Source organism: Macrobrachium rosenbergii, chromosome 53, assembly GCF_040412425.1.
Source record: "Macrobrachium rosenbergii isolate ZJJX-2024 chromosome 53, ASM4041242v1, whole genome shotgun sequence".
Lineage (NCBI taxonomy): Eukaryota > Metazoa > Arthropoda > Malacostraca > Decapoda > Palaemonidae > Macrobrachium > Macrobrachium rosenbergii.
This window is the reverse complement of record NC_089793.1, coordinates 8,497,824-8,522,823: the sequence shown is the minus strand read 5'-3', so window position 1 is coordinate 8,522,823 and position 25,000 is coordinate 8,497,824. Positions and strand designations below refer to the sequence as shown.

General features: G+C 35.3%; 1 protein-coding gene across 1 annotated transcript in view; it reads right to left on the bottom strand.

Annotated features, from left to right (window-relative positions):
* Window positions 1-25,000, bottom strand: part of unc-119 (unc-119 lipid binding chaperone) — a 133,981-nt gene that overhangs the window by 35,556 nt on the left and 73,425 nt on the right. Inside the window, exon 3 of the mRNA XM_067096608.1 lies at window positions 14,510-14,623. Coding sequence (XP_066952709.1) covers window positions 14,510-14,623 — 114 coding nt within the window. The remainder of the gene's footprint in view (window positions 1-14,509; window positions 14,624-25,000) is intronic.

Genomic DNA, 25,000 nt, shown 5'->3' with positions numbered 1-25,000 from the left:
ATATGAAATAAACTGCTTCTTATAATAACTCAAATTTTTTAAAATTCACTCCCATGTCATAAAAAGGATTCGTTTCTTGTGACCACTCCCTCAAGTTCAAAAGGGCTCGTTTATTGCGACCACTCACTCCCATGTCATAAAAAGGACACGTTTCTTGCGACCACTCCTTTAAGTTCAATAGGTCTCGTTTCTTGCGACCATTCCCTTAACTTCAAAAGGACTCGTTTCGTATGAACACTCCCTTAAGTTCAACAGGACTCGTTTCTTGCGAACACTAACCCTGCATTACAAAGGACTTGTTTCACCACGAACAGTATCATTCGAAATTTAACAAGGCCATTGACAGAATGTTCTCAGTGCTCGTATATACTGCATCATATATCGTATATAGAGTACATCGTATAGAGTACTTAGATCGTACAGAGTACATATTTGTCCGAATGTGTGTGCATTGATTTACTGTTTCAGTAAAGTGCGCTGGAATTCTAACTGATCAGCTCTTAAAAAATCAACCTCCTGCTACCTGGCCGGGAAAACTTATAGGCCAAGCGAAATGCCTTCAGCAAATTTAATATCAATATCTGAATGACAACATTTCGAAACCGCACTTGCATGATTCATTTCCGCTTCCCGGTCTGGAGAGGGACATTCATTCCCGAATGGAGATAAAGAAAAAGCATAATTTTTATGCGGCCCCATTCAGAATCCTGCAGTAAATATCTAAAATAAAAATAAAAGAAATAAAGAGATGAGAGAGAGAGAGAGAGAGAGAGAGAGAGAGAGAGAGAGAGAGAGAGAGATTTCAAGTACACACCTAAACCTCTTCCATACATCGAATCTTCTCAATCTTTTTTAAGATGTTTTAAATAATATTATATCTTCAGATATTTTGACGGCCAAGACAGCGGAAATGAACGGGTCGATCGGACATAAAGAAAATTAGTATTGGCTAACACATCTGTTACGAAAAGTTGTACTTAACAAATATCGAAGTGTTTAACAGTAAGACAGATTATTGTAACTCCACCATCTACCTGATGGTCGTTATGTTATCCTAAAACATGAGCCAATAGGACTGTCAGCCCAGTACCCTTCTCTGTCCAGGTCCTTGAAAATAGAATGTATTATATATATATATATATATATATATATATATATATATATATATATATATATATATATATATATATATATATATATATGTGTGTGTGTGTGTGTGTGTGTGTGTGTGTATATTGTACACACACAAACACACACACACATACTGTATATATATATGTGTGTGTGTGTGTGTGTGTGTGTAAGCGTTGTGTAAATGCAGCAGAATACGCCAATCCATTCTCACGTCAAAAGAGACCCTAACGACAAGCTGTCATCTGTCTTTACAGCAAAAACGGCAGTGAAGAGCCTGAAGCCTTAAGCCTAATCCATTCTTTACGCCTTTACATAGTAATATACTTGCTGTCACGACAATATCAATGAGATATACGGGGGAAGAAAAAGCAAAAAAATAAGGCTTGATGGCTTGAGGTTGGGGGTGGGGAGAGGTTGGGGAGGGGAGGGGTTAGGGACGTCGCGGATATTGCAATAATAAAAGAAGGGTCTGAATTGACGGTGGAAGGAGAAAGTGTGCAGAGGTTTCTAGGTTGCGGAAAAGCGAACGTCGCCATATTGGAAAGAGTAAATATAATCTGCAACAGAATCACGATTCTAGTAAAGGAATCAATGTTTGCCTAAAACGAAAATAAAGAGATAAAGAATAATTAAAGAGAAACATTTACAAAATTGAAGAACGGCCATTGAGAGTAACGAAACAACACAAATATTCTGAGACGGCAAACTTCCATTACACCTGAGCAATCCAGCTCTAAAAGGTCTCTTCTGCCTAAAGTTACAGCTCTCTTCTCTCTCTCTCTCTCTCTCTCTCTCTCTCTCTCTCTCTCTCTCTCTCACACACACACAAAATCTAAATAATGACTAAATCTGATTGCCAAAATCTACGGTGTTAGTGCGTATAGTTTCAGTTTCTTCAGCCAAGTATACTGAACCAAGAATGGGCAATATATCACACCAAAATCTCCCTTTAGCCCGAAAGTTAATATTTTTATTTCCACCAAAAGAATAATCACTTGTTATGGGTCATAAAGACCAACTTTGGTGAAAATTTTCGTCAAAGTTTAGACTTAATTTTTCGTATAAAAAAACAAACTGAACACCGTTCTAAGAGAGCATAAATGACCAAAGAAAATAAGTTACAAAAAATATAAACTGATATATATGTGTTAATTAAGGCACGACAATTTATATGGATAGGAGAGAAATTAATTCATGGTGGATGAAATAAAAAAAAAACAGTTTTCAATCATATCAATAAATAAAAATAAAAATCTCATAAACAAAAGATGTTTGAAATATTAAAACCTAAAACCTTCAGTATATGACAAATTAATATCTCCTAAATAAACCGAAAAGGTTTTAAAATATTTTCAACCTAAAACCTTCAATATCTGACAAATAAAAATCTCATAAATACACCGAAAAGGTTTTAAAACATGTTAAACCTAAAACCTTCAATACGTGACAAAAATCTCATGTATAAACCGAAAATGTTTTAAAGTATTTTAAACCTAAAACCTTCAATATCTGACAAATAAAAATCTCATAAATATACCGAAAAGATTTTAAAATAATAAACCTAAAACCTTCAATATCTGACATATGAAAACCTCATAAACCAAAAATGTTTTAAAATATTAAACCTAAAACCTTCAATATCTGACAAATAAAAATCTCATAAATAAACCGAAAATGTTTTAAAATATTAAAACCTAAAACCTTTAATATCTGACAAATAAAAATCTATTAAAACCTAAAACCTTCAATATCTGCCTAATAAAAATCTCATAAATAAACCGAAAATGTTTTAAAATATTTTTAACCTAAAACCTTTCAATATCAAACAAATAAAAACCTCATAAATACACAGAAAATGTTTTAAAATATTTTAAACCTAAAGCCCTCAATATCTGACGTATGTTGTGTCTCAATCAATGTCAGCTCCAGACCCCTTGACCTTTCTCATGCATTCCATTGCAGGTCATCCTTCAGTGTCTGCCACCTCATCCTTTCCACGTGACCGTGAATCATGGTCATATCGACCTCCCTTTAGGCTCCGCCCTCTGCAATCTGACCCTCCTGCGGCCACCTTGGACACTTCGCCGTCTCCTACCTGAGATTAACCTGGCTTATCATTTCCGTTTTCTTGTCTTTAATCTGTCATTTGCTTCTAATATCTTTATCACTGGCTTCTAATATCTTTTTTTTAATTTATCATTGGCTTCTGTTAACTTTCATTTATCATTGGCTTCTATTATCTTTATCACTGGCTTCTATTATCTTTATCACTGGCTTCTATTATCTTTATCATTGGCTTCTATTATCTTTGATTTATCACTGGCTTCTATTATCTTCCATTGGCTTCTAATATATTAATTTATCATTGGCTTCTATTATCTTTATCATTAGCTTCTAATATCTTTGTCATTGGCTTTTATAATCTTTAACTTATCATTGGCTTCTATTATCTTCAACTTTTCATTGGCTTCTAATATCTTTATCACTGGCTTCTATTATCTTTAATTTATCATTGGCTTCATATATCTTATCATTGGCTCCTATTATCTTTGACTTATAATTGGCCTCTATTGTCTTTAATCTATCATTGGCTTCTATTATCTTTATCATTGGCTTCTAATGTCTTTACCATTGACTTCTATTATCTTTAACTTATGATTGGCTTCTAATAACTTTAATTCACTATTGGCCTCTATTATCTTTAACTTATAATTGGCCCCTATTATCTTTAATATATCATTGGCTTCTATTATCTTTATCATTGGCTTCTAATATCTTTATCATTGGCTTCTATTTTTTTAACTAATAATTGGCTTCTAATATTTTTTCATTGGCTTCTATTATCTTTAATCTATCATTGGCTTCTAATATCTTTATCTTTGGCGTCTATTATCTTTATCATTGGCTTCTAATATCTTTACCATTGGCTTCTATTATCTTTAATTGATCATTGGCTTATAATATCTTTATCACTGGCTTCTATTATCCTTAACTTATAATTATTTGCCTCTATTGTCTTTAATCTATCATTGGCTTCTATTATCTTTCCTTTATCCTGAGATTAACCTGTATTATTATTTTCATTTTATTGTGACCCTATCATTGACGTTTGCCTTTATTACCTTTATTCTTTTGTGACCCCGAATTTCAGGTTACTGACCCTCTATTTCCTTTCACCCTGAATCCTTCTGCATTACGGGAAATGACTTGGGTGCAGAATTACCTAAGAGAACTCCAATGCTGACGATATTCCTGATTCAACTAACTGAAAGTTTCAAAGATACTGCGTCATTACACACACACACATACAGCAGAGAGAGAGAGAGAGAGAGAGAGAGAGAGAGAGAGAGCCATGCAAACTAGTGTCACATAAACAATGATCATTGTGTGTGTGTGTGTGTGTGTGAGAGAGAGAGAGAGAGAGAGATAGCCATGTAAACTGGTGTCACAAAAAAATTATCATTGTCTGTGTGTGAGAGAGAGAGAGAGAGAGAGAGAGAGAGAGAGAGAGAGGAGAGAGAGAGAGAGAGAGAGAGGGTTGAAGGCGTTAAGACACTTCCATAAACCAAATGGCAATTCTTGGAAGCCAGAGGCCTTTACTGTATGCTACCAAGACAAAATTGGTCCGGGAGAGAGAGAGAGAGAGAGAGAGAGAGAGAGAGAGAGAGAGAGAGAGAGAGAGAGAGAGAGAGAGAGAGAGAGAAGGTTTTCTGATCTCACTTTGCTTACATTTGGAAATTGGCTGAAAGAGAGAAAGAGTACTAAAATTCAGATTTATTATATAAACTGCAACTGAACGTGAACAATTCTATATTTAACCGTCTGAAGAACTGACCACACCTATTATTATTATTATTATTATTATTATTATTATTATTATTATTATTATTATTAGTGCCAGTAGCAACTATATTAATTCAAATGAATTATTAAGGACAACTGTAATAATAACACAACTTTTATGTTTTATACCACATGCTAACATGATCATATTGAAACATCACACCTTCTACGATAGTGACTCACTCTCTCTCTCTCTCTCTCTCTCTCTCTCTCTCTCTCTCTCTCTCTCTCTCTCTCTACAAAATAACCAAGACTGTTAGCGAATCCCTCATCTTTATTCATACGCAGACCAGCCCTTCTAGAACTCTCTTCTCAGAGGCACTGACTCCGGAATACAAGAAGAAGAAGAAGAAGAAGAAGAAGAAGAAGAAGAAACTAAGGATTATACCAACTCCAAAAGGTCAACAAAAGAGGCTCGTGTATTTTTGTACTTATTATTTTATTTTACAATTGTCAAGCTTGCCTTGAGAGCTTTTATTGTTGACAACAGATAAGTGCATCTCTCTCTCTCTCTCTCTCTCTCTCTCTCTCTCTCTCTCTCTCTCTCAACGAACAAGTGAATATAACATGTATGTTTTGATCTAGCACAGGCCCATCCCATTTACTAGTCATATGACAGCCATATTAGATATTTTATTTCAATTCATATTTTACAGAACACCTTCCACCGAAGAATATTTGTATCCTAATTACTTGCTTAAGTGGTCTTTAATTATTAATAATAATCTAAAACAAGTAACTGAATACAGTAAATCATCTGAAGGAAAAACAAACTTAGTCTAAACTAAGAAAACAATTTTATCACCTTGAAAACAATTTTATCACCTTGAGCTGATGAAGGGCTGAAATAAAATATTAAAAATGATAACATACTAACACATGCATTCACGCATCCTTTCCGCACGAGCGATAATTTAAGCCTGATTTTGAGCACTACAGAAATTCACTCAAAAACGAAAAGCCAAATCTTAGAGAATCCCCGGCTCTTAATTCGCATCTTGCAAGAGCATCTGAATGAGCGAAGGACGTTCGAAGGAGTGTGCAAGATCTGCAGGATGAGAGGGAGGAGGGGGAGATAGGAGGGGAGGAGGAGGAGGAGGAGGAGGGGGGAGATAGGAGGGGAGGAGGAGGGAAGAGGGAGGGGAGGAGGGGAAGAGGGGAGATAGGAGGAGGGGGAGAGGGAGGAGGAAGAGGGAGGGGAGGGGAGGAGATGGGAGGGGAGGAGGGAGGAGGAGAGGGAGGGAGGGGAGGGGAGAAAGTGAGCGCTAAAGGATGAAGACACCGACTTTTTGTTCGCGTTTTTTTCGAAAGGGATTTGCAGTGAAGGTCACCAGAAGACAGCATAGGCTTAGGGTGATGGTTGCGGGAGGAGGAGGAGGAGGAGGAGGAGGAGGGGGGGTTAGTTTCGAAGAGGGACATACAAAAACGCAGGTCACGATAAGCCCTGTCCCAAATATCTTCAACACCAACTGACTTAAAATCGAAGAAATAAATTACTATATTACATAACGTTCAGAACATGAGACACTCTTCAACAACGCCACTATAACCCCAACTGACGAGCTCAGTTTGACAGCAGGGCAAGAGCCTTTAAACTTTACGATATTTAAATTTTACGGCTTAGGGGAAGGACGCCTTGAAGGAGGTGCCGCCTCCCTCCTCTCTCACGGCCATGGCGGGTCAGCTCCTACTTGGAGGAGGAGGAGGAGGAGGAGGAGGAGGAGGAGCTGGTAGTATTCATTGCAAGAGTGCTCCTCAATGCTTGCGCTCAAACGATCAAGACGAGAGGCACTCTGCGATTTATAGCCAGATGGAGGCCTGACTGAAATCTCGATGCTGTCTCCTCTTTCTGTCTGTCTGTCTGTCTGTCTCTTTCTCTGTCTGTGTCTGTCTGTCTGTGCATTTCACGATGTCTTTCTCAGTAATTATGTATTTTTATCTGTCTACGCTGTAAGTGTTTGTGACTGTAGTTAGCGTATGTACGTATTTACATATATCATTTATTATATAATAATATAAATATATTAAAACCTACATACATACATGTGTGCGTATGTTATATGTATGTATGTATGTATGTGTGTGTGTGTGTGTGTGCTTGTGTGTGTGTACACGCATATGTGCGTAATTATGTAATTCTTGTTCTTTATATCACTGGAATATACGCCGCTTTTATATAAATACCTATAACAACCTTAAGAATGAAGCATAATCATCCAGAGAGAGAGAGAGAGAGAGAGAGAGCAATTCTTCTCAGAGGTACTCAAATGGAATGTCAACTGGACTGCGTCAGCCAAAACCAACTGGCGACAGTTAAAGAAGCGACAAGGAACTGAGTGAGAATGGTGGTCAGGGGTTCTTTGGTCAGTGGTTCTCAAACTGAGGTCGCGACCCCTGAAGTCTCCAAATGCTTTTAGGGGGTCGCGAGATGATGTTAAGAAAATATAAATATAAGTAAGCAAAAAAATAGTATTATGGTCAACTTTAGTTTTATACTAAAATAATAATTCTGCTAAAATATTTCAAATCAATAATAAACCAAATGTTTATATTTTAATTTCTTAACAAATATATATATATATATATATATATATATATATATATATATATATATATGTATGTATGTATGTATGTACATACATACATACATACATACATACATATATATATATATATATATATATATATATATATATATATATATATGTATATATATATATATATATATATATATATATATATATATATATATATATATATACACCTTTATATTTTGTCATTTACCGTAACTAGTTACAATTGTTACACATCTTTAAGAATAACACTGAAAAGAGGCCGGTGGGACAATAGTAACACCACTGGGCCTTTGCAAAAACTGAACTAAATACTACACACTAGTGATTCCCCACTGCTGCGCTGGGACCCAAGTTTCTATGCAGTAGTGTCATTGATTTTAAACTAGCATTATTAGTTTTGGAAGGTATGATTTATCAAACATAAACGTCCTTTTTTGCTATTTTTGACCAGTTCTGAGCAAGGGTGTATATCCGTCAGTCCGCGTGATTCTCATACGAGTAGGATATTCCCTCGCTAATAGCATACTAGTTTTTTGCCGTAACACTCATATTTTGTCATTTTATTTTTCCCCTTTAAGCAAAACGAGTCTGTTAACTATAAAACTAAGCAAAATTATTAAAGCTGATGGACTTTCATGTATGGGTAAATGAATACATAATATTTAAATAAAACAAACTAAACATATAAAGAAATACAATAGTAATTATGAAATAATAAACGAATAAATTTAAGATATACAAAAAGGGAAAATAAAGTAAATAGCTGAATAGTTAAATAGATAAATAAATGAATTAACATTTATAGATAAATGCAAACAAAATGAATGAAAAAATAAGTAATTAAATGAATATAAAAATGTAAAAAATTAATGGATAAGTAAATAAACTGATTGATTGATAAATAGATTAGTTAATGAATAAATAAATCAACTGATGAAATCAGTAACTGATTAGTTGATAAGCAAATAAAAAAAACAATAAATATAATATATTTATATATCTAGCTACTGATAGTGTTAAACTATTATTCATAATTTTTTCCACGCATTACATTGTATATACAATATACTTGCAATAGTTCAATATTTTACCTACATTTCTAGAAACATCATTAAAACCGAGATGTCACCTCCCATCTCACTGTCAATTTACACTCGTACACGTTCAGTACCTGTCCGTTTTCCAGTCCTGAGCCTCGTTGCCGCACAGTGAATGAGCGTGACCAGTTGCCAGATGTTAATAACAATGCATCACCAATTTACAGTAAAATTTTGACTTTGCTTGATACTCAGGGTCTCAGATTACGTGATGCTTAAACTAAATGTCAGTATACATATAAATTTATCTGGTATTTAAACTAACAATTAATGATATTTTATCTATCTGATTATCAATATGGCATTTACTATCAACAGTCCAAGACGGCACATGAGTCAAGTTAGTCAACGGTGAGTCTTTCCTCAGTCACAGCTGCCTCGTGTGTGTTTAGGGACAATTTTTGATATGAAGCTATATACATATTAAAGCAACATGGAGCGATGGATAATTCGTGGGACTGCAAACAAGGAAGGAACATCAGATACTGACAACAGTGTCTCAGAAACAACTGATGAGATTCTTCCGAACTACCATCTACCAGTTCTACTTCAAATATAGATAAAAGGCAAGACAAACGTAAGGGTAAGACCTCCCAGTATGACCAATCATCAAGCAAACTTCGGAAATATCAAGCAGAATTTATAAAATTCGGATTCACTAGTTTTACCATTGATAAGATGCAGTACCCCCAATGTGTTATGTGCTCAGAAGTACTTGCAAAATGAAAGCTTAAAGCATGTGAAAATGAAAAGGCATTTGCAAAGCAAGCATCCTTCTCATGCTGATAAACCAATAGAATTTTTCCGTCGAAAGGAGGGAGAGTTGCAGGGTCAAAAACAAAGTGCTAGCTCAGAAACCACCACCTCTGCCAAAGCTCAGATGGCATCATTTGAGGTAGCATACCTAATTTGCAATCCAAGCAGCCACATACCATTGAAACCCTCATGAAACCTGGTGCAGTGACTATGGTCGGATTATGCATGGTAATAAGATGGCCCGTGAGCTGGAAACAGTCCCTTTGTCTAACGACACCATTACTCGACGAATTAATGACATTTCAAATGACATTATGTCAGCTGATTGAGGGTTAAAAAAGAAGTATGCTTTTGCAGCTAGATGAGTCGACAGACATATCAAATTCTGCACAATTACTTGCATTCATTAGATACAGTTTTGGTGAAAACTTCAAGAAGACATGCTTTTGCACTGTACTAGAGGACCTGTACAGGTGACATTTCACAAAGCTAGACACAAATACAAAAGGAGGGCTTGTCTTGGGACCAGTGTTGGTGTGTGCACAGACAGTGCTGGGGCAATGTTGGGTAAGAGGAAAGGACTTAAAGCAAAGAAGTTTTACAAGTGGCACCTCACATAAATTTACACATTGTATTATTCACAGGAAGCTCTTGCTAATAAAGCACTCAATCAGGATTAAGCGGTGTTCTTCAAACTGCGATTAAAATAATAAATTTACATCAAACACGTCCCATAAATGCCAGGCTGTTCTCCACACTCTGCAATGAGATGGGCTCGGGCATGAAGCACTGTTGTTCCACACAGAAGTCGGAGTGGCTGTCGAAGGCAAAGTTCTCAGCCCTTGTACGAACTACGATGAGTGCGCCTGTTCCTGATCAAATCTGAGTCCCAACTGCTGACTATCTGACTGACCCTGACTGGTTGCTTAAGTCTAGCATATTGTCTTGTATATTCGAAAGACTTAATCTGCTGAATTTATCACTACAAGGCCCAAAACACGAACATCTTGATTCTTTCTGACAAAATTGATGCATTTACAAGGAAAGCTGGAACGATGGGCTGTGCGAGTTGATGGGGGGCAGTGTTGAAATGTTTCCTGGTGGAAGAATTTATGGCGGAGAATGAATTAAGCGTCGATAACGTGGAAGGTAATGATCACGACTCACCTACAAGGTCTTGTGGACCACTTCAAGAAATACTTCCCAAAAGAACAACCCCACAACAATATGACTGGATACGGCAACCATTCACTGCTACAGGGGATCACTTATCATCCGACATGGAGGATGAGCTGCTGGAAGCTCTCCAGTGATCGGACTTTACAGGCATCGTTTGGCTCAACCACTGGATGAGTTCTGGATTTCCAATTGCAAGGAATATCACGATTATCCATGGCAGCAATGGATGTATTACTTCCTTTTGGATCAACCTATTTGTGAAAAAGACTTTTCGGCACTGACTTATATAAAAACAAATACCGATCAAGACTCAGGGTGGAGGATGATCTCCAGTTGCCATCTCTGGTATCAAACCCAGGATGGAGTTACTGTGCTCAAAAAAGCAGGCCCATGTATCTCACTAGTGATGTTAGTTATTCATGATAAACTTAGGCCTGTGTAAATACTGTTTTTCACTGTGAATAGATATAATTAACTAATCACTGCTAGTGGAGCCCATAGTTGGGCCTAAATATTGATCATTGTCATTAAACTTCCATGAATATTGTACTTTTATTTTAACAGTTACTAAATAAGTAATTATTTCACAAGAAATTCATACAGTTCTTCTAAAGCCAAAAAAAAAAAAAAAAAAATATTATCTCAGACATAATTTCAAAATTTTCCAAAATATTGATTTTGAAACCAAAGGGTATGAAATAGCTTTAGTCTACTGGATGTTTTATTAGTGGGTATACTGTCTCATATGAGAATTATAGATCATTAGCTGATTTTTAGTTTCAGCAAATTTGTAATATCAGCACCCAAGTCAAAACTATAATTATTTTGTTAATCATTTTAAGCCCAGCCTGAATATCTAAATTTGGTATAAAGATACCCAGTAATTTTTTCTTTATTGTGCTAAAGTTTACAAACACTGACATATTTATACTATCTGCAGTAGCTTTCTTCAACAAAAGTATAATTCTAATTTCATACTTATTTTTTCTCTTGAAGCAGTTAGCAAAGTGAGTGCCTGTACAGATTAACATTAATTCTATAAATTTAAATATATACTGTATTGTTTTTGCCTATTTTGTCTTTAAAGATTGTGATTTTTCTACAAGTAATAAATTAGTTAACTCTATAATGTGTATATTTTTGCATTTATGTTATCATGTTTGTTGTTATTATGTTCTTATGATTCAGGGGCATAGGCATGTACTGTGTGTGTGTGTGTGTGTGTGTGTGTGTGTGTGTGTGTGTGTGTGTGTGTGTGTGTGTGTGTCAGAAGCACTTCGGGGAAAGGCGAGGTCACATGCCTCTATGCTCAAATATCGTTTGGGGGTCGCGGGCTGAAAAGTTTGAGAACCACTGCTTTGAGTGGGCGTTTTCTAAGGAGTTTGACTGCCAAGATCGTAAAAAAAATGATTGCCAAGATAGTAAAAAAAATGACTGCCAAGATTGTAATAAATGATTGCCAATAAAGTAAAAAAATTATAGCTAGATAGTAAAAAAATGACTGCCAAAGTAGTAAAAAAATGCCAAGATAATAAAAAAATGATTGCCAAGATAGTAAAAAAGTGATTGCCAAAATAATAAAAAAAATTGCCAAGACAGCAAAAAAACATTGCCAAGATAGTAAAAAATATGGTTGCCAAAATAGTAAAAAAAAAAAAAAGATTGCCAAGATAGTAGAAAAAGATTGCCAGGATAGTAAAAAATTATTGCCAAGATAGAAAAAATATGATTGCCAATATAGTAAAAAATTATTGCCTACATAGTAAAAAAATGATTGCCAACATAGTAAGAAAAAATTATTGTAGAGATAGTAAACAAAAATTATTGCTAAGATAGTAAGAAAAAAACTATTGTCGAGATAGTTAAAAAAAAAGATTGCGAAGAGAGTAAAAAGAAAAAAAAAAGACTACCAAGATTGTAAACAAAAACTGATTGCCAAAATAGTAAAAATAAAAAAGCTATGGATTGAAGATAATTACGACTTCTATTCCTCAAGAATGATTCAAAGAATTTTATTTATGTAAAGCTGCAGAAACCAAACAGACTCCGCTATCGAGTCGTTCACACAGATTACCGAAAAATCAGTAAACTTAAACTATGAAGATTCAAAACTTTTACCCTGTACGTATTTTTTAATGAATAATTCAACCCTAACTCTTCACGCCCATGCAAACACAACAAAAACCATACAATCTAACAAGATTATCAATATTTTATGTCAACTTTCACTAAATAAACAACTCGAAATATCATTACAAGGAGAAGCTGGTTAATCTAACTCCAGCCACCAACAAATTCGGTGAATGGAACTCACTCAATTTTTAACTGGAAGTGTCAGGTGACGCCGGAGTTGCAATATCGACCGCCGATGAATGTCGCTTGAAATCAGGGATAAGATATCCAGAATTAGAAGGCTCCTGCCACTGCGATAATGTAAATTAAGGAGAGAGAGAGAGAGAGAGAGAGAGAGAGAGAGAGACTATGTTTTACAGCCTAAAGACCACGGGCATTTAATTAACTCATGAAGTGTACTCTTCATTCCAGAACTATTTAGTCTACAATAGAAATCTTTGTTTAGAGAGAGAGAGAGAGAGAGAGAGAGAGAGAGAGAGAGAGAGAGAGTATCATATTCGTTTGCTGATGAGTTTTACAACCCAAATTCCACTGGAATTTAATTAATTCGCTAATGTATTTTCATAATCACAGTGGTGTGGTTTAGGCAACGGTAAAAACTTTGCACACACACACACACACACACAGAGAGAGAGAGAGAGAGAGAGAGAGAGAGAGAGAGAGAGAGAGAGGGGGGGACTCATTATTTCCTTTACTGATAAGTTTTAGTCTAAAGACCACTAGCATTTAATTAACTCGCTAATGTATTTTCATATTCTCAGAACTGTTGCTGAGACTATAATTGAAATCTTTGCAGAGAGAGAGAGAGAGAGAGAGAGAGAGAGAGAGAGAGAGAGAGAGAGAGAGAGAGAGAGAGAGAGAGAGAGAATTTAATCAATTTCTGGTCACTGGGTTACTGGCAATGCCAGCTGTGTTGTGCAAACACACGTTACTCGGGTGAAAAAAAAAATTAATTTTAAGGACTGTGGAATTCATACTGGAAGCTTATTGGTGGTTTAGATTAAGCCGAGTTATGCGAGTACGCGCCCTTGCCTAAATGCGACCTTTAGGTGTGGTAAAGCATTTAAAGGTACGATTGACTGGTGTGGATCTCTGCACGCCTCCCAACCAACAGGAACCGATCGTACCTGACACAACTTAGTCCAATTTGTGGAGATGATGATGATGATGATGATGATGATGATGATGACGTTTATTATTATTATTATTATTATTATTATTATTATTATTATTATTGAAACTTGTTCGTATGGAACAAGCCCACCAAAGGGGCCACTGACTTGAAATTCAAGCCTCCAAAGAATATGGTGTTCATTAGGAAGAAGTAAGAGGAGAGACAAAAGGAAAATGCAGAAAGAAGAGAATTGTTCATTAAATACAGAAAGTAAAAAGCTGCTTTTGCTAAAGACGCTTCGCGTGGACCACTGAACTCAGACCACCCAACCAAACCCAATCGTGACAGACACAAGTTACTTAAGTCTGAGATGCATATGTTGTTAGATACAGGACGTAAAGTAACAGGGTCTCTGGTGATACATAATTCCCTATGTTATTGCTCAACATTACATCAATCTATTTTGTGGAACACTACTGAGGATAATAATAATAATAATAATAATAATAATAATAATAATAAAGTAGACCCCTCTCTTAAACATGTCTGTTAGAAAGGATGATGCACCCATCCTTTTAAAATAATAAAAATAATAATAAAAATAATAATAATAATAATAATAATAATAATAATAATAATAATAATAATAATAATAATAATAATAATAATAGCCTTACCTTGCGGTGGCGGTTTCGCTATCTCGAAGAGCACTGTCCCCGTGTCCATGTCGCGAATTTTAAACCTAGTAAAATCTATGTCGTAAATGTTGGCCTCTGGCGAACATAGATAATCTGGAAGGGGAGAAAAAAAATAAAATGGTTAGGAGGAAGACACGACTCATTCATGAATAATAATAATAATAATAATAATAATAATAATAATAATAATAATAATAATAATAATAATAATATACCAGCTAAATGTTGATGAAAAGGAGATTGTAAGGCGAATAGCAAAGACTATACAAATTGAATGCCGTGGAAACAGCTATAATTTTCAGCGCTACTTCACTCTGAGAAGGCCTCCTCCGCAGTAATAATAATAATAATAATAATAATAATAATAATAATAATAATAATAATAATAATAACACACACAAACCAACGCCTTAATTAGAGTATGTTTAGAAATAGAATAATAATCTCACGTTGGTGTGAGATCGGTTAGTTATACCACTTGATTTCTAATTAACATCTTGCTACCTTTGTCTGCCAAATTAGCTAAGAGACTACTTCAAACAGATTTTTCTTTCGCCAGACAAATGTTTACCGTTTATTCAAAGCTTACTTCACATAACTTATATTCAATGGTTGAATGAAAGATTTCGTAGCAGTGTGAAAAAAGTAAAAAATGCGCCGAAGGTTCTTCGGCGCAGCCGAGTTTTCTGTACAGCGTATAATCAAGGCCACCGAAAATAGATCTATCTTTCGGTGGTCTTGGTATGATGCTGTATGAGCCGCGGCCCATGAAACTTTAACCAAGGCCCAGTGGTGGCATGTCCTGTCGTTGCCAGAAATTGCGATTAAGGCTAATTTAACCTTAGTAATATAAAAACTACTGAGGCTAGAGGGCTGCATTTTTGGTATGTTTGATTGATTGGGTGTGGATGATCAACATGCAATTTTGCAGCCCTCAGCTGGCAGTTTTTTAAGATCTGAGGGCGGACAGAAAAAGGACGGACAGACAAAGCCGGCACAATAGTTGTCTTTTCCAGAAATCTAAAAATCCGAGTTTGAAGTCACGTTCATTCACCATGAGTCATATCCTAAACGAGCTTATGATTTCTGTCTGACTCGTCAATGTCTCTTCTTCCACGAGACTGCCTATTTACTTGACCTCTTCTGACGGTCGAATCCACAGACGTTATGACTGTTTCAGCCTGACCTCCTAGATGGTCGGCATAGCGCTGGCGTAGACAAGTTCACTAGGACGTTCACTACACAACACTGAATTTACATAGTGATGACGTATACGAAACATATTTTACTCTATAATTTTACTCTACAATTTTACTCTACAAAGATGTTTTCTCTACAATTTTACCCTACGAAGATATTTTACTCTACAATTTCACTCTACAAAGATATTTTACTCTACAATTTTACCCTACAAAAGATAGTTTACTCTACAATTTCACTCTACAAAGATATTTTACTCTACAATTTTACCCTACAAAAGATAGTTTACTCTACAATTTTACTATATAAAGGGTCACAGCCAACAATGAGAAGTGTAAGGGACTAGCAACCTCATCTCAAGACAAGGATAACAAGATGGATAACGTATGAAGGAGTAATTTGGGAAAAATTATATGTGCAAATAAATAAATAAATATGTTTGTGTGTGTGTATGCCATATATGCACATGTACATAATAACCACACACACACATATATATAATTTGTGTGTGTTTGCATGTATGTGTGTATAAAATCTGTGAAAATCACAAGTCGCAAACGCACACACATTACCAGCGTTTGGACAAACTTGAATAACGCAAAGCGTTTCTGATCGATTTCCAAGCCAAAAATAGCCCGGTGACTTTGTTACCGAAGAGAGAGAGAGAGAGAGAGAGAGAGAGAGAGAGAAGAGAGAGAGAGAGAGAGAGAGAGAGAGAGAGAGAGGAGAGCGTATTTCCAAAGTTCACATGAATAAAAAGTGATGCCATTCCGTCCAAGACATTTTCAATTCGACGGTCGATAGTCGACTTCCAATTCAAAGCCGATCGTAAGCGGTTGCGGCTTTCAAAAAAAAAAAAAAAAAAAAAAACTGTAATGCCGTACCGGATATTGCTTTTCTATAATTGAAAAAAAAAGGAATGTCTTTTTCTTTTCCGACGGGAAATGTGATGGAATACTGACATAATGCCTGGAAAGATGTCGTTTATGCATTCCAGTTAATAATGGAATGGAAGGTAATTTATAATACGCAGTACATGAAATTAATCCATTTACCCCCCTCTCTCTCTCTCTCTCTCTGTATATATATATATATATATATATATATATATATATATATATATATATATATATATATATATATATATATATATATATATATGTGTGTGTGTGTGTGTATTATATGTATATATGCATATATATGTACATACCGTATATATAAATATATATACACACATATATATATTATATACATACATAAATATATATATAACCATACACATACATACATAAACCGACATATGAACACACATATGCATATATATATCCACAGGAATTTCAAGAAACTTCGTATGGCTTCAGCCATAGCGTAATCTCAAGGGAAGATCGGTTACCAGGAATTCCGATTATGCAGCAGAATTCACAGTCGAAAGCTTATGAGACTCCGGCGTTCAAGCGAGGAAGGGCGCAAGTTCTGTAATGTTGCGGCTACAGCGGAGGCCTCCAAGTTACCTAAAGGAAAACTGAAACTACACTGAAGGCCAAGATATGGAAAGGAATCGTTACTGGATACTTTTAAATCAAAAGTTTTCGGAGGAAGCAGAGAGTGCGGAGGTAGTCAAATGGGATAAATGTCTGGATAACTGCCAACTCTTTTTCTCTCTTTTCCGCCGAATCATTTCCCTGCCGTGGAAATGAATGAAAATGAATTGAAATGAACTGAAATGAATATAGAATTTAGGCCAAAGGTTATTCAGCGCTGAAAGCGAAACTTACAATAAAATGGCTTGAAAGGTGTACCAGGAGGAAAACCTCGCAGTTGCACTATGAATCAATTGTTAGGAGAGGGTGAAAGGTAAGATGGGTGAAAGAGAATATGAAAGGAGGTACAGTAAAAGGAATAAAAGGGTTCGCAGCTAGGGGCCGAAGGGACGCTGCAAAGAACCGTAAGTAATGCTTACAGTGCGCCGCATGAGATGCACTGACGGAACTACTACCCCCCTACGGGAATCATATAAATAAAGGACACTTATTAATTTGTCAAAATGCAAGTTTCCTTATGCGTGCAATTATACCACCAAATATAAATAAGAAGAAAGCAACAGACTACCATCCGAGTTAATAACACAATATCTTCAGGCGACTTCAGGTGACTGCATCATGAATCAAGCATTACCGGAGGCTATAATTATCCTGACTGAAAGCTTGTTAATAACTGGCAGATGATATACGACTTTCTTACACGAAAGTAAGCCATCGTTTTGGCTTAAATTTATCTAAACAAAAATTACCATCATAGTTCATGTTAGGTTTTACGAAACAAATTCGACAAATACAGACAGTAGAAATTTACTCACACAAAATCTTCTTGGTCACGTTTAATCATACAGTTAACTATGACAGGGAACGATTAAGGGGCCCTAAACCATTTATTTATACATACATACATACATACATACGCACATACATACAAATACAACCATACAAACACAACACAACACAGTGGAAGCTCAACTTTGAAGTGTTCTCAGTAATATATATATACATTACATACATCAAACACAACATATTCACAGTTTACGCTCAACTGTGAAGGGTTCTGAGTATACATACATACATACATACATACATACATACATACATACATACATAACAAATTTACAGTATTCGCTCAACTATGAAGTGTCCTTAAGTGTGCATGCATTATATACATACATAAATAAGATACAACACATTTACAGTATGAGCTCAACTATGAGGTGTCCTTCAGTATACATATATACACACATACATACCTACATACATATATAAAACACAAACACATTTACAGTATGAGCTCAACCATGAAGTGTCCTTCGGTATATATATATATATATATATATATATATATATATATATATATATATATATATATATATATATATATATATATATATATATATATATATATATACATATATATATATATTATATATATATATATATATATATACACACATACATACATACATACATACATACATATATACATACATAAAACACAAACACATTTACAGTATATGAGCTCAACCATGAAGTGTCCTTCAGTATACATACATACATACATATATATATATATATATATATATATATATATATATATATATATATATATATATATATATATATATATATATATACAGTATATATTATATACATACATACATATATACATAAAACACAACACATTTACAGTATGAGCTCAACAATAAAGTGTCCTTCAGTATACATACATACATACATAAAACACACATTTTACAGAATAAAGTTTCAACTATGGTGTGTCCTATATACATGCATACATACACACAACAGTAACTGACCCCATGACGAGCGCACACGAAGCACTTACCTGGGAATAATTGGACAGGAGATATCGTCGCATTCTGGGCAAATTAGGAGCCGAAATTCCTGCCTTGCAACCTGCTGAGAATCTAATCGATGCATATAATTTCCCAATAAGCCTCTAATTTCATCTTGCCTCTTCCTCAAACGAGAAATTTCGGCCTAATTGCAAATTGCACCCGCATGAGGGGGAAATTAACCGATGGGAATCGATTTTTCCCCCCTGTAGTAATGTCTTCTAATATTGTGTGTGAAACAGATAAGCTTTTTATTTTTTTTTTAGTAAAGGCCGATGGGATGGGCAACCTTAAGCCCAGGCTCGATGAAAACAAGGAGAAGGAATGGAAAAAGAGTTTTATGGTGGAAACAGATTTTTTTTTTTTTAGAAAAGGCCGATGGGATGGGCAACCTAATACCCTTTTCTAGCAAAGGCTCGAAGGAAACAAGAAAAGAAATAGAAACAGATTTTTTGGTGGAAATAGTTTTTTTTTTTTTTTAAGAAAAGGCCGATAGGATGGGAAACCTAATGCCCCTTTGTAGCCCAGGCTCGATGAAAACCAAGGAAAGGAATGATGCGTATTGCTTAACTAAGAGGGAATCGATACACTTTCTGCCCCTTATAAAGAGGAAGGTTATAAAGCAAGTGGACACACAGGCAGTGTTATCGTGAGATATGACACGCACGCATAACTGGATTTTAATCATATTCATTCATATTTTATACATATGTCTTTCCTTCAAGAAATTACATTAAAGGAAAATAATACATGAAAGTTAAGATTACCTTTAAGTCTTCCTAATTCCTTGCCGTGGAATCTGTACATATACACTTAATAAAATTCCACCCTACACCACGGAAGGATATAGCACAATAAAAAGGCGATAAAAAAATAAAAATAAATAATTATCAGTAATAAAAGAAACCGCAAATAGTTCAAAGCAATAAAATATACATAACACTTTTTAGTACTGCGTCTCGGTAATGCTGAAAATAACATAAGCAGTGAAGAGTTGGCGATTAATCGAGTGGAAAAAGCAATCAGTCGGAGCCCAGAACACAGGGGACTCCAATCTCCTTCCTCTTTATCCCTTTATCCACTTTTGTCATCCACTTTTATGAACTTTTCTCCCCTCGTCTAATCTCCACTTTCTCTTACCATCCCTCCATTCGTCTTTCCTTTGCTTCGTTCTCTCATTTTCGTGGTAATCCATTTTTATTATCCAATTTTCATTCATTTTTTCTATTTATCTTATTCTCCATTTTCCCTTCCCGTTTCTCCATTCATCTTGCTTTTGTGTCATTCGAAATCCTTTTCGTCATTCATTCATATCATTTGCTTATCATCCACCTTTCCTTTCTTTCCTCTTTCTTCCTTGTACTCTCTCCTAACTTTCTTTTCATGTCTTTTTCGTTCCCTTAATCCTTTCTTCTTGTATCCTTATCCCCCCATACCATCCTATTCCACTTTTTCCTCTCGTAAGATGAAACCGTCAAATTCCGAAAATGCTGTAAGATTCCAACGAAAATAAATCTAATAAATATAAAGATGGGAATAGTACACTTTGAACAGGCAATCTAGAGGCACTCTAGCGGCTGACGTAAAATAAATACAAAAATAAATAAAAGTTTCTTTATACATGCAACCGACTCGATACAAACACTCGAACAATTGCAGAACAAACAACATGCTCACCTCCGTACTAGTCAAACAATAGTTTAGATTTTATATAAATAAATAAATAAATAAATGTATATATATATATACATATATAATATATATATATATATATATATCTATATATATATATATATATATATATATATATATATATATATATATATATGTTTATAATCACTCTTACATGTGATTTTATATATCAAACATGACAGGAAGAAATAAAACACGTGTTTTTATTTCTTACCTTGGTGTTTCATATATATATATATATAATATATATATATATATATATATATATATATATATATATATATATATATATATATATATAATATATATATATATATATGAGAGAGAGAGAGAGAGAGAGAGAGAGAGAGAGAGATGGTAAGAGAAAAGACAGAGAAAGGAATGCTCCTAATTTTCTTGCCTCGCAACGTACCGATAAGTTGTTTGGGTCCACCAACCAGCACCATGGCCATGCCAACATTGCTTCTGTTGCATACTTCGATCGAAGGAGGTTGTCCAGCAACGGTGAGAGTTTCCCTCTCTCTCTCTCTCTCTCTAATACTTCTTTTTGCATATTCCTCAATGGTCTGTTTCTCTCTACCTTGCTATTTATCTCTCTCTCTCTCTCTCTCTCTCTCTCTCTCTCTCTAGCTTTCCAATACTCCTTTTTGCTTACTCCTCAATGGTCTGTTTCTCTCTCTACCTTGCTATTTATTTCTCTCTCTCTCTCTCTCTACCTTGCTATTTATTTCCTCTCTCTCTGAATAATTACTGACGTGGGTAACAATGCATCATAAGTTATACCTGTAATATGATGTATTATGTAATTACCAGTCTGAAATGTAAGACTAATGAATCTCTCTCTCTCCTCTCTCTCTCTCTCCTCTCTCTCTCTCTCTCTCTCTCTCCTCTCCTCTCTCTCTCTCATCTGAATAATTACTGAAATATTATAAGTTATACTTTTCTGAATTATAAGTTGCGCTTGCAATTTGACGTATCATGCAAATTTCCAGTCTGAAATGTTAGACTACTGAATCTCTCTCTCTCTCTCTCTCTCTCTCTCTCTCTCTCTCTCTCTCTCTCTCTCATAATGATCAGCTAAGTACGCAACAAAGAAATGTTATCAACAATATTATAATTACGAGTTTAACGTCTTCAAATGTACCACTGTTTTAGAAAATTAGGGGTTAAAACAAAGTGATAAAATGTCAGAATGAAAATATACCATTTATAAATGAAACGAAGCACTTAAGTCATTCTCTATGAACAGTAAAAACAATATCATACAATTACTTTGGTAAAAAAAAATCAACCAGTGTATCATTTAAATATTCAAAATTTATAATTTGATGTTTTCCAAAGAAAACAAGTAAAAAATACGCCGAAGTTTCTTCGGCACAATCGAGTTTTCTGTACAGCAGCTACAGCGTATAATCAAGGCCACAGAAAATAGATCTGTCTTTTGGTGGTTTCGGTATAATGCTGTATGAACCGCGGCCCATGAAACTTTAACCACGGCCCCTTGATGGCCTATCCTATATCGTTGCCAGAAGCACGATTATGGGTAACTTTAACCTTGCATAAAATAAAAACTACTATGGCTACAGGGCTGCAATTTGGTATGTTTGATGACTGGTGGGTGGATGATCAACATACTAATTTACAGCCCTCTAGCCTCAGTTGTTGTCAAGATCTGAGAGCGGACAGAAAAAGTGCGGACGGACAGACAAAGCCGGCACAATAGTTTTCTCTTACAAAAAACTAAAAACCAAACGTCCTACGATACTGAAGAAGGTAAAATCATTCACACAAAAAAATGAAAAATAGAGCAAATATGGAAACACATCAGAAGTTAAGACGATTTTCATGACATAGCAACGGCACTGAACATAGCAGCAGCAGCAGCAGCCACTGACATTAAAGGGACACAGGCAACGCCAGAACATTTGCTAAAGGGGAAACCGACATCAGTGAAACGTTTGCAAGAGCGAAAATCAACCTTCGTTGAGTTGAATAGAGAATTTAGGCCAAAGGCCAAGCACTGAGGCCTTATGATGTCAATCAGCGCTGAAATGGAAATTGACAGTAAAAGGTTTGAAAGGTGTAACAGGAGGAAAACTTCGCAACTGCACTGTGAATCAATCGTTAGGAGAGGGATGATAGCAAGATGGAAGAAAGAGAATGTGAAAGGAGGTACGCTAAAAGGAACGAAAGGGGTTGCAACTAGGGGGCCGAAGGGATGTGCTTTCAGTTGCCTCTCTTCTTCTTGCAAAAATGACTTGGTATCAATTCGTTTATTTTGTTGCCTTAATTTATCTTAAATGTTTTCACCTGCAGTTTATTGCATACCTCTCCTCTCAGCTTTGTGCTGACATGTATTTGCATATTTGCTTTCTTTTTCACTTCAAGTTTCTTTATTAGGTTGATGGCGTATCTCTGTTGTCTTCAAAATGAATGTGTGCACGTACTGAATAATAATAATAATAATAATAATAATAATAATAATAATAATAATAATAATAATAATAATAAACTTCAATTATGATAAAAGGTAGGGTTCGACTTTTGCCTACTTGAAACAGCGTTCAATTTTTCCTTTCCTCTGAATCACTCATTAACAGTAAAACAACACACTATAACTAATTATAACAGTATAAACGCTGATAATCACCTGACCTACTTCAGCCTACAAAGCTAACGAACAGGTGAATTGTGAAGAGCTCCCCTCCCCAAAAAAAAAAACAGAGACGCAAGGAGAATTAAAAAAAAAAAAAAAAAAAAAAACACTGCTCCCTAAAAAAACAAAACCTAATTCGCTAAACGGAAGTCGCCCCACAGGTCCTACCTAAAAATTCAGCAAAAAGTCTTCCCCTTCGCCCCCCCATCTTTCCTTTCCCAGGTCCCTCCCCTCCCAACCCCCAGCCCCAAACCCCGGATAACGATTACCCCACCACCTTCACCTGTCTGGTAATTAATGCCACGAGTCCAATGAGTCACAAGGCCCTCCTGTTACACAGATGCAGGTGTGCCACTCTTAATTACGGCTTATCCGAAGAACAATCTTTGTGACTTTCGCAGGTAAGCTGCGGGGAGGTCGTTGCCCGATAAGCCGCGGTATATCACGTGAAAATTCAAGGACAAGGATTTGATCAGTTTTTTTTTTTTTTTTTTTTTTTTTTTTGAGGGAGTTTAGGGAGTTAGGCTGAAAACTGATGACACTTTTATTGGAAATAAAGAAAAAATTTTTCTTTTCAGCTTCCACTCCAAAGTTGTATCAGTACTTGTCACGTCAAAGATTCTCTCTCTCTCTCTCTCTCTCTCTCTCTCATATAACTCTCTATAATCTCTCTCTCTCTCTCTCTCTCTCATATAAATATATGTATATATATACAGTATATATATACTGTATTTAAATGGATATATATGTGGATATATATATACACTCTCCCTATCTCTCCCTCTCTCTCCTCATCTCTCTCTCTCTCTCATACACGTACATACACATACGCCCACACACAAACAACAACCGCTACAATCGCTACCAACTCTCTCTTAAAACCTCTAAATATAACCTAAGCTGATTTGGGAGAATGCTTGCGTATCAGATGCAAAACAGCATTCACGGTGATGGACTTAGAGAGAGAGAGAGAGAGAGAGAGAGAGAGAGAGAGAGAGAGAGAGAGAGAGAGAGAGAGAGAGAGAGAAACTACCATCATCTCCAGATGGGCAATTCTTTCATCTTTCCAAGGATGGAAAAGGAAAGACATCATTTTGGTTTGGTGGTGGATTTATTGGGTCCTCATAAAGTGTTTCCTCCTGCGAGAAGAAATTTGAAATTTGCGCATGAATCTTCACAAAGTCCTAGTGCCACTTACAATTGCTTACATGGTTTTCTTTCCTTGTTTATGTATATATATATATATATATATATATATATATATATATATACATATATGAATAGAATATACATAGGCCCATAAACACTATTCGAACATTGCAACCATATATTCCATGGGCACTTCCTTCTGTGCCAGAAGGAAGTGCCTGAAATATATGGTTGCAATGTTCAAATAGTGTTCTATGGGCCTTCTTATGTCTTCATATTATACTGTAGTATTACAGTAAACGATATTTATAAATATATATATATATATATATATAATATATATATATATATATATATATATATACTGTATATA